This window comes from Xyrauchen texanus, chromosome 29 (genome assembly GCF_025860055.1).
Source record: "Xyrauchen texanus isolate HMW12.3.18 chromosome 29, RBS_HiC_50CHRs, whole genome shotgun sequence".
Classification (NCBI taxonomy): domain Eukaryota; kingdom Metazoa; phylum Chordata; class Actinopteri; order Cypriniformes; family Catostomidae; genus Xyrauchen; species Xyrauchen texanus.
Window position 1 is genome coordinate 5,408,459 of NC_068304.1, and position 12,241 is coordinate 5,420,699.

At 39.3% G+C, this 12,241-nt stretch overlaps 1 protein-coding gene across 1 annotated transcript in view; it reads left to right on the forward strand.

Annotated features, from left to right (window-relative positions):
• LOC127623405 (spondin-1-like) overlaps nt 1-12,241 on the forward strand; it is a 254,471-nt gene that overhangs the window by 36,307 nt on the left and 205,923 nt on the right. Inside the window, exon 3 of the mRNA XM_052097865.1 lies at nt 1,256-1,389. Coding sequence (XP_051953825.1) covers nt 1,256-1,389 — 134 coding nt within the window. The remainder of the gene's footprint in view (nt 1-1,255; nt 1,390-12,241) is intronic.

The following is a 12,241-nucleotide window of genomic DNA, read 5'->3' on the forward strand; positions in this document are numbered from 1 at the left end:
CTTGTTGCTGTGATATACAGTATTTGTGTTTACGCTGCTGTTGTACCAATATTAAGTGTAAAAACAGGTTTTAGATAATTAATTTAAAGGGATATTTCACCCAAAAATGAAAGTTCTCCAATCATTTACTCACCCTCATGCCATCCAAGTTGTTTATGTCTTTCTTCTGCTGAACACAAACACAGATTTTTAATCTCAGCTCTGTAGGTCCATACAATGCAAGTGAATGGTGATCAGACCTTTGTAGCTCAAACAAATCACATATGCATTCGAAACATAGAAGTAATCCATTAGACTTCAGTGTTTAATTCCATGTCTTCAGAAGCGATATAATAGGTGTGAGTGAGAAATTGATTCAAATTTAAGTCCTTATTTATTTATTTTTTTACTTAAAATCCCCACTTTCACTTTTACACCTGAAAGCCACATGTGGTGCCTGTTTAGTTTCACTTTCACATGAGTGAATGGGAAAGTGGAGATTTAGAGTAAAAAAAAGGACTTAAATAGTTTCTCACACACACACCTATCATATCGCTTCTGAAGACATGGATTTAACAACTGGAGTTATATGAATGACTTTTTTGTTTCTGTGAATTTTGAAGCTACGAAGGTCTGATCTCATTTCACTTACATTGTATGGACCTACAGAGCTGAGATATAAAGAGCTTGTGTTCTGCAGAAGAAAGTAGGTAATACACATCTGGCAAAGCATAAGGACTGCCTAACGAGCTTCATACATGGTTAGGAATAGGGTGGGTGTGGGTGTGGGTGTGGGGTTTGGGCATCTGCTGCCTGTTAGGAACACACCGTGGTGCTTATGTACCATGGGTGCATTAGGGTGAGTAATTGATGAGGGAATTTTCATTTTTGTGTTAACTATCTGTTTAACGTGTTGTTGTTGTTGTTTTGCTGCAGTGGTTCTCTGTGGGTCAAATAATAACTGAATGGCTTGAAGAACAAATTACGCATTTACATATCCAGTAAAATTTTAAAATTATAAGTTTTTTGGAACATTATCATGAGAAGTGCTGCAACACAAAGTTCCAGAATTGCTCAGAACAGTGCAAAAGTATGAGCATTTGTACAGAGAAGTAGTTGAGACTTTTTTTAGAGTAAGAATGGGTAACTGAATTCATAGTGGTGTGTCAAGTGTTTATAGGAGATATTGCTATATGTACATTTTAAGTCAATGAAAACTAAGATGACGAAAATAAAATGTGAATCAAATATTTTTAATGATGTGTGTTTTCTGCAGATCATCGATGAGGAAGATACACAGTTCATGATGAACTGTCCCCCTGCTGTAACAGAGAGCACCCCCCGCAGGAGGACCAGAATACAGGTGTTCTGGACAGCACCCCCTCCAGGCAGCGGCTGTGTACTGCTGAAGTAGGTGTCAGTGTTACATAGTTCTGACTATATTGCATTAGATTTAAAGTTAGTTGTGGGATATTCTACTTAATATCGCCAATCTCCGACCATAAAGATATTCCATTGTTCTCGAAGGATGATGTATAAGGAATCAAAACTGCAACGCTACCATTAGCTTATCAGGTGTTCGATTGACGACGGGGCTGTTCCCTTGTATCCAAATTGCATAGTAAAATAAATGCTATGCATTGCTAGCATTTGTTCTGCTGCTGTGCCATTATCAAAAGAGAGTATATGTTAGTTTTTAACACTACTGTCTCTGCAAACGTTTGATAAACAAGTGTAATGTAGGAACTTTGACTTATTGTTGCTTTTTATTTGCATATATGTGAAGGTTTATTAGCTATTTTGTACATCTCCCTGGGGACCAACATGTTTGCATGACATCATGCTCCTGTATCTTGAAATCAGAAATCAGAGTTGTGGATTACAAGTAGGAAGTTGGATATTACGACTTGAATGAGATGAATGGAATGCAGCAATATTATCAAAGGTTTTGACACAATTGACCCCATTTATGTTTCTAATGAGCATAAATACCTTTAGATCTAAAGGCTCATGCTTAAATGATTGAAATTAGTTTTGCAGACAAATATACGCCTCGTAGACAATATACTATTGTCTCTACATATAAATTTGTTGAGGCGAAACAAATATATTTTTAAAGGTCAGAATTAGACAGTGCAGATCATCACTGCTAGGCATTAATAACAGGGTACGGGTGTTTTGGCAGAAAGCTGAGAGAACAGGAAGAGATTATGACTGTACCATGATGCACTTGTGTTTCAGATGGAATGCTCTTCTAAAAGCAGGGTTGGGTACAATTCAAGATTTAAGAATTTACTTCTTTTCGATTCACGAGTTTAAATTAAATTGAATTGGCAACAACCCACAGGATCTTGTATTGTAATTTGAATTGGAATGATAGGATGAGGAATTTAATGTATTGTAGTTCAATAGTCACAAAAAAGTTTTGTGACAAAACATAAGCAATTATGTCAAAGTATGACTATGTATGTATATCAAAATTAGATCATTCTGGGAAATTAAGTGTTCTTCCACTATTGTCCATGAAATTTGATGTAATGCAAATGTGATTTCTGTAAAGCAATGAAAATGTATAACATTAAAATTTATATATATATATATATATTAGGGCTGTCTATTTAACGCGTTAAATCAGTGTGATTAAATGTATTAAAAATAACGTGTTAAAAAATGAACGCAATTAATCGCAATGCCCCCGGATTGTAATAAGGAAGATTCCTGAGAAATGCAAGCTTGTAGTACCACCTGTTTACTCCAGAGGGCAGTAATTTAAATTTCAGCTGCATGGCAATGCGCAGTTTATACAGTGAAGAAAACAACCAGACAGCACAACACAGACATGTGTTACGTTCTTATATATATATACTTTTTTAATATTTAAAGATAACTATGTATAATTATTTAATAATTATATATTGAATTATTGTAATATGAGGGGCTTTCTCAGCAAATATTTGTATATCCGATTAAATGCGATTAATCATGATTAATTAATCGGACATCATGTAATTAATTCGATTAAAAATGTTAATCGATTGAAAGCCCTATATATATATATATATATATATATATATATATATATATATATATATAAATACTGTATATATATATATATATATAAATAAATAATTATTTTATTACATAAATGTGTAAATTACAAATAAGTCATTATAGAATAAATTCATTATCAATTAAATGAAATGCAAATTTGATAAGGCATTTCTAACATTGATATTTTAAAAGAATAAACTACTTCATACAGTATCTGCTCCATACTACCCCATTTCTGCCACAACCCCATATGTTGTGTGCAGGGGCGTATCTTGTATCTATGTATGTATGTATCTTCAACATACTGTACATGAACATTCTCAACATGTTTTATGGCATTAAATGCATACACTGTAAATGCAAATAACAAAACCGAGATAACTTCCTTGTAAATTTGCATTCTTCTATATTACACATTACACGTCAGGAAAACCTGTCAAGTAAGTCTATGGAATTGCATTATGCAACGTCAGGCAAAACGGCCTCAGATGAAACAGCTTTAGACAAAAAGGTCTCAGAATGAGCAGAGAGTTGGTCACTAGGCAGAGTTGGTAGCTAAACTGTCTGAGTTTGGTTGCTAGCTTGCAAAACTAGCTGAGCTGTCTCTAACTTAATGTGGCAGGGAGGAGGGCGGGTCTGGGTTGTGATGCTAAACACCCGGCCCCTAATCAGGGGCCTCCAGGGGCTTCCAACCAAGCCTCCTAGAGGGATAAGGGCCGATCTGAGATGGCAGTGTGACGGAGAGAGAGATTTACGGGCAGCTGCCCGACAACAGTGTGTTTGTGTCTTTTTGGTTCAGTTTATTATTAAACTACTATTTATATTGTCAAGCTGGTCCTCGCCTCCTCCTTTCCATTAATCCCTTTACAGTGGTGCCAAAACCCAGGAAGGATGTGCCGTAGTAGAGTCCCCGCCACTACCATCCACCCCAGTGGAGCAGCCGCAGCCATTTGCCGGGGGACGGAGGAGCCCGTCCGCCTGAGAGTGGATGAACGGCCGTAGGCCGCGAGGGGAGAAGGGCTCCTAGTCGACTGCCTTGAGTGGTCAGGGCCACTGCCAGGGGCAGGGGGAGACCCCTACCAGTTGCGGCGTCGTGACAACCACCGACTTTGAGCGGGGCTCCCAGCCGACCACCTGGAGCAGGAGAACGCGGCTTGGCATTCAGTCCACCAGGGGCCAGAAGACTGCCTCCGATCCGTCCGGGGAGGCGTGTCTGTCTCCTACTGCCGCTCCGATTTGGCCTTTGCTTTTTACTGTTTTTTTGTGGGGTAATTCGCTGTTACAGTGATTGCCCTGTGTTTATAATTATTATTGTTGTTTCCCTCCCCCTGTCCCCCTCCAGATTCAGGAAGGTGGGGATGACCTGCTGGCAGAAGGGGCTAGCAAATTAAATGATTCATTTCATATCCAAAAGATTGATTCATTGTTATCATACACAATCAAAGACGGTACTACAGAACACAAAAATTAGTTTTTTTTCTCTGCAATTCCATAGACTTGACAGAGGTTTTCCTGAGACTTGATGCTTTTTCATCTGATGTCTGAAACCTGACTCTGACGGTGTAACCCGCACAAGAAGAGACAGTCACAATGTAGATGAAAACTGTTTTTATTAAGAGCAGGCAAAAGTACAATAGGTAAAATCCAGAAGAAGAGTAGTCAAGGGGAGCGTAAGGTCGAAGCCGGGGAATCAGGATAAGGCAAAGGGGCAAATCTACAAATAGAGTGGTCGAGGAAAGCGTAAGGTCGAAGCCGGGTAATCAGAATCAGAATAGCGAGTAATACTAACAGGTAGAATAAACAGGGGAGCTAGGGGAACACTAGAGCTGGCAAAGCGAAGGGGTAACTAAACAATAACCAACACGAGTGAGACGAAAGGGTCATGATAAATATAGGGGAACAAACGAGCGGTGCAGGTGAAACGAATAACTAGGTGATGGGACGAGTGCAGGTGTATACAATGAAGGAGTGATTGAGACGAGTGCAGGTGTATTCAATACTCTGGCGATTGGGAGCGGGCATGTGAGCTCGAGGGAGCAGAACGAGCGTGTGAGCTCGAGGGAGCGGTGTTCGTTACAGACGGCTGAGGATGTAGTTTGTTTATCAAGTATTACTACCCTCAAACTCATCTCTCCTTTCTGCTTTCCTGTCCCTGCTTCATCCAAAGAATTTTCTGATGTCCATCTACAGAAGCCAATAATGTTTGAGTCAAAACAAGCTCATCAGTATTATGAAGAAATGTACTTTAGTTTCATCATGTTTTCATAGCCTACCTCAATTCTGACTTGCGTGCCGAGACCTTGGTAGGGTTGCACCAGCTGTGCGTAAATTATCACGCAAGTTCACACTAAGGGCTTACTAGTTAGTTTGTAACTAAGTCGGTGCTTAATTTGGTTGCACAACCTGTTCTGAAGGCAAGACTCAACTAGTAGGTGGTAAACTCTCATTAAAGTAATGTGTAGTTGCATAATATGTCGTTTACCTGTATTGATCCAATAAACAGCCTTCAAATTTGTACACAAAAGTGTTAAAAAGCCGTGAATTTCAGTTTTATCTCGCTACGGTTGATGTTCAAACCTTGTCTGCTCGTGTAACTCTCAGCTGTAATAAATTATATCCCCATTAAAATACGATACATAATAAAAGTAGATTTAATAAATAGTATATTTGCCCTGTGTAAAGAACAATATATAGGAACTGTATCTAAAATAAATAAGGGGTGATTAATTAATGCTAATTCAACAGGCTGTAAAAATAGACATTAATTAATATATATTTTGTATATGTTGACTCTTGACACCGGACAACGCACCCTGAAAACTGCACCGTTTGAACGGGTTCATCTCTTGTAAATGCCAACATCATTTTAATTTTTTTTTATGGATAATTGTTACTGAAAAAAAATTATACATGTATCTTTAAACTACACTTACATCATTTTTATGGATTTCAAGTTTTAATTCTACCACTTTAAATTCCATTTCTGCATCCTGTTCAAATGACCTCCGGTCAAGTTCAGTGTATTAATTTAATTGAAATATATTATTGGTATTATTATTAGAATTAATTCAATCAGGAAAGAAGCCTCTCTGTGATTAAAAATCTCTTTAACAGGAGTGTCCTGGCCATGAAAATACTTTCCAACACATACTACATGTATCAATAATAATAATAAAAAATTTTTTTAGTTTAAGTGCATAAACACATTCTCAATTCTGTTCTGAATGGCACACAACCCATAACTAAGTTGTTAGTCACGTGACTTAATAAGGCTTGCTCGCTGGTGATAGAGGGTCTCTCGTGAGACTGAACACAAGCTCAGAGTTCCAGGACATAAAGTATGAAAAGAAAAGGATTGTGTGTGTGTGTGTCTTACAGTGGATGGCAAAAAAAAAAAATTCATAAAAAAACGCAGCTCAAGAAAAAAACGGGTGGAGTGCCGAGGACATGAAAACAGGTGCAATACAAAAGAATGTTGGAAATGGAAGCATCAAACCAGAATGAACACTGGAGAGCGTGAACTCGAGCATCCGGGATGTGGAGAGGTAAAGGAGAACAGGGCAGGAGTGCGGGTAATGAGTGGAGATCCGTGGTGTGGTTTTTGAAATCACAGCTTTGGTGTCAGTGAAGTCCAAAGGGGATGCTGCGAGCAGAGGCACTCTGTGAAATCAAAAATTTCTATTTCTCTAGTTTACTCCAAACAGTCTCGAAAGTTAAAGCAAAAGAGTGAAAAACTAGCTTGACACTGCAAAATTGAAAGAGTGCAAAAACTTTTCTGGTTTGGAATTTATTCTTCTTTTCATGCCCCCTGAGCTCCCCTACAGCTGAAATGTCATGATTAAGATCTTGATCCAAAAGAGAGACAAAGGAACCTGCAAAGCCACTGGCTAAAAAACTAAATTCACACAAACAGGATCATACAAATGAAATATCAAATTTAGCAATATCACACAAACACGAGTGCCGCAGGTAATCATAACCATGCAGATATCTACTATAACAGCATGGTTGAGGTACCCCTTCCTGCTAAATGTAGTCTGTAATCATTCCGCTCCAACTGTAGTCCAGGTTTTCCATTCCATATCTCCGCATTCCTGTAAGAGAAACAAGATCCAATCGATCCTGGAATGAGAGAAAACAGACACGCCTACTTTAAATAGCATGCTTCTCACTTCAGGCAAACTCTATCCACATATTTGATACTGTAGCGGGGAGACGAGACACTATTGAGGTGCACAAATTACCCCAGAGGCGACTTTATTTACAAGTTAGTGAGGTAGGATGAGGGGAAGTGAGAGTCTAAAAGTATCGTGGACCGTGTTAGGTAATGTTACTTTTAAAAGTAACTCGTTAGAATATTGAATTACTCCTTAAAAAAGTAACTTAATTAAAAAGCTACTTTTTATGGAAAGTGCTATGTTACTTTTGCATTATTTTTGAATTACTTTTTTCTCACCGCCACTCTCTCTTCTGCTATGCTATGCATTCCATACAAATAAACCATGCATTGCATAAAAGAAACATTACAGGTCATGCTAGCTACTGTCTAACACTCTTTTAAAAACAACAGATATTTGGAAACTCTACAATCAGTAGGTCTTCACGTCATATTTGTAATAAGACTCAATAACAGGGATATGCATGATTTGTTTTTCCATCGACATGGCAGCCAACATGAAAGATGAAGACTAACCACTGTCTTGCATCATATGTCATCATATCCGGTGCCCATCAACAATGCCAGAATCAACTTGAGATGTTTTTCAGAAGTCAGGATACAATTCAGTGGGGAATGCCAACCTAACATGTTCACAGAATTCTGATGAATAATTGAATATTTTTCACTTAAGTCATCTTAGTAAAAGCTTTTTTGAGTTGATTCACGGTGCGTACTGCGGACATCCTACTGCAAACGCGCAAGTTGATACAACTTGAATGGAATCCTTTTTTAATGCTACCAAAATGTAATAAAAATGGCATGTTTCACAAATCACATTACTTGTTTAGTATAAAACAAAAATGTAAAAAAATTTAAGAAATTAAGACAATTTGTCTGCATACACAAACCTTGTAAAATGTTGCTCACAGCCACTGATCCAGTGTCAGATTTTTCTCATCCCATTCTCCCTGTTAAGGGGAGCTCTAACTCTAGAGCAGTTTGGCTGTATAAGTCAGTGAATTGAGTGAGTTTTTCACCCTGTGTATCATGTCTTGGCCAGTGGAATACTAGTCTTATAATCCCTCTGCCTAAACGTGTTTACTGATTTTTATTTTTTTAATGTAGCGTATATTTACACATGAATCGATCATGTTTCACTCAACCGATTGTTGAATGCTAAATACTTTAACACAGAGCAGTTCTAATGCAAACTGGGTTATTGTCAACTGAAGTCAGCAATCATTCCACGTTGTATGTATCTGTATAATCAGACTTCTCTGGGCTTATGCCTGTGCTATATTATACCACGGAAATGTGTGTTTACACATTTTTAAATGCAGCCTAGATTAATCAATTGCGAGAATCAAATTTTCACTTACCCGAATATTACATTTTTGACAAAATGTTGCCTTATGAGGATACATTTCTTAACTTTATGACCTTTGCTCATGCAAAAAAAATAAACCGCTCCAAATGATGAGTACAGCGTTGAGATTTACATTAATTTACCATCTCAGCGTGGGCTTAAAGAAGCGTTGTTGTGCTATGCCCATCGCTGATAATCATGGCTCATACTCTCTAGAACTACAATGCCGATCATGCACTCCGTACATTTGCATACTTCTACTCCAGATTTATGGAGGAGATGTGTAAAAAAGCAACACGTTACTTATTTAAAAAGTAACTCTGATATTATGGACTAAATAAAATAAAAATTGCGTTACTCATTACTTGAAAAAGTAATCTGACTACATAACACTCATTACTTATATACCCCCAACAATGATCATGGAGCAGGTAGGCAGGGCAGTGTTGAGTAGTGAGGGGTTGTCCACCATGGACAGGTGAAAATAGAATCGGGAAGTGGAGTTGGGTTTGGTGGCTGCAGCCTTCTGGGTAGTGCGATTAGTCCGAGCCTGTGAATACAGAGGGACAGTGGTAAGTCTTTGCATGGAGTCAGTGCTCACCAGTGTGCTACTCCACCAGACAAGGTGTTTGGAGAATCCTGGTTGCCCAGGGTGCCTGAAGCCTCACCACAATACTAAAAATCAGCACCCTTGGAACGACACTTGTCTAATCAGATTAGAGGACTGCAAATATTAACCCTAACCTAACTCTAACCCTAATTATTACAAGGCCAATTGGTAATGGTCAATCACTACAATCTGTTGTAAAAAAAAAAAAATATTATTATTATTTTTTTTTTTTTATGGTGGCTAAACAATATAATTTAATTTAAAATCAAAGGTGTTTTCTCCAAAGGATAATTGATTTTTAATGATAACTAACACAATTTTAAAGACAAACCTACCGTGTGCTTGGATGTTGTTAATTGATGGGATATGCTCATGTTAAAGCCATCTGTGTGTGTTATTTAAACTTCAACAAAAAATAAATAAATTGTGGAATTATTGTGTTCAATAGTTGAATTCCTTTTGAAGAACTACATTACCCATGAATCCTGAAGGAAGATATCAACTTATCAAGGAGTCGCTGCATTCAAACCACGGAGGGAAACAGGGCCAGTGGAGTTGGGAGTTGGTAACTGGTGAGTCAGTTACTGTAGTTGGTAACTGAGTCAGTTACTGGTGACTCAGTTACAGGGCCAGTGGTGGCTCAGCGGTTAAGGCTCTGGGTTACTGACTGAAAGGTCGGGGGTTCAAGCCACAGCACCACCAAGTTACCACTGTTGGGCCCTTGAGCAAGGCCCTTGACCCTATCTGCTCCAGGGGCGCTGTTTCATGGCTGACCCTGCGCTCTGATCACTGCTTAGTTGGGATATGCAAAAACAACTGCATTTCATTTGCTCTGTACCAGTACTCTGCACAATGACAATAAAGTTGAATCTAATCTATCTAATAAATAGTTTTTATAAAAATAAATAAAGACAAGAAGCTATCTCTAAACACTCGCAAACTACTGTGTATGTCTGAATATTTTGCAATGCGATTTAAATTTATTGTATAAAATCAACAACTTAAAATCAATCATTTTATAAATTACCTTTTTAATTTGATTGCTATTTGCAATAATTCATGGGATTGTAGTTCATTCCTTCATTAAAGACGTTAAGTTCACAGACTTGCACGTTTGTCTTTTTGTCTGATTTTCAAAAAATGTTTTGCTTCAAATCAAAGATTGTAATAAATGTGATTAACCTTGGAGTTGGTTGCTTTGGTTCATGGCTTACAAATCTTATATGAAGGATTTTATCAAATACCTAAAATTTAAAATGTAAAAATATTTTCAGAGCCAAGTGGGTGGGCACTTTTTGCTCTATTGTGCATGATTCATCTGTGCACATTATTTTGCGGAAATAAATGTGTATCTTTAACTTTCATCAAAATGTAATAACTTCTGAATACCCTCTGAAACAACTTTCTGTTTCGGCTAACTTTAATAAGGCCAGTAATATTTCAGAGGGAATGTCTGGGGTTACTTATCTGTAACTCTTGTTCCCTGAAAAAGCGGAACGAGATGCTGCGCTGTTTTAGAGCTTTGGGAACGTCTTTTAGGAGTGACCAGCTGTGAATATGTGTGCAACACGGCAATGAAAATGACTTGAAATTGACAATTCATAAGAATTGACTCAAGGACGTAAGAGCGGAGTGGCATGAACATCCAAACTATAAAATATTATGAATTTATGAGGGGAGGTCCAGCCTGCCGCATTATAAACATGCTGTAGAGGGACACCTCCAGCCAAAGCTTTAGAGGAAGTGACCCCCCTGGTAGAATGAGCCCTGATACCTACTAGCGAATTTGACCGCGCGCCTCATAGGCCAGGGCAATAGCATCCCTCACCCAATGTGACATTGTTTGTTTGGTGGCGGCCGCCCCCCTGTTACGGCCCCCATGACAAACAAATAGCTGCGCTGACTTACGCCACTGGCTAGTGCAGTGGACATAAGCCTGAAGGGCATGGTCACTTGTTCCGGCGTTGTAAACAGCGGGGGACAGAAAGCTTCAAGACTGACCGGATGTATGGCCGAGAAAGGAACCTTAGGCAGGTAGTCAGGATGAGGATGCAATATTGTTTTAGCCATTCCTGGGGCAAAATCTAAGCAGGATGGCAAGACAGACAGAGCCTGCAAATCCCCAATTCTTTTTAAAGAAGTAATCGCCATAAGAAAAGCCATCTTGAGAGTCAGAAGCTTATCAGACGCTGACTCTAGAGGTTCAAAGGGGGTCTCAACCAGACCCTCAAGGACTATCACTAAGTCCCATGAAGGGATCCTGGTCCTATCAGGAGGTCTCAATCACATGGCCCCACAAACGAAGCGAATGAGCAGAGGATGTTTCCCCAATGGCATCCCGTCAATCAGGGCGTGGCAAGCCGAAAGAGTGGCCATGTAAACCCTGAGAGTGGCGGGGCATGATAATCTTTCTTGCAGAAAGTCCAGAACTGAAGCAATCTGGCAGTTAACTGGATCTGCATTATGTGCAGTGCACCATCTTTCAAAGACACCCCATTTATTGGCATAACTTCTTCTAATAGAGGGAGCTCTAGCATTCAGAATGGTCTCGATAACTTCAAGTGAAAGCCCAGTGTTCCTCAGTTGGTACCCTTCAGGGGCCAAACATGAAGGTTCCACAGCTCGGGCCGGGGATGAAATATCACCCCTGTGCCTGAGACAGAAGGTCCCTCCTCTCTGGGATCGCCCAAGGCAAGCCGTCGTGGACAGACATTATCTCCGAGAACCATACCCTTTTCGGACAATGCAGCACTATCAGTAAGAGGCAGGACCCTTGCTGGCGAACTCTGGCCAGAACTCCCGGGAGCATAAAAATTGGAGGAAACGCATACAGGCGCATTTTGAGCCATGTATGCGCAATAGTGTCCTGACCCAGGAGTACTGAGTGACTCAGAGAGAAGTAGAGGGGACATTGCGTTCTCTGTTGGGAGGAGAAGAGGTCCACTTCTTCCTCGGGGTGGAGTTTCCACTCCCCGGTCTGTATTTTCTGTCTGGACAGTAAATCCGCTCCCACATTCAGGCATCCAGGGATATAAATTGCTCTAATTGACTGGAGCTTTCCCTGGGCCCAAAGGAG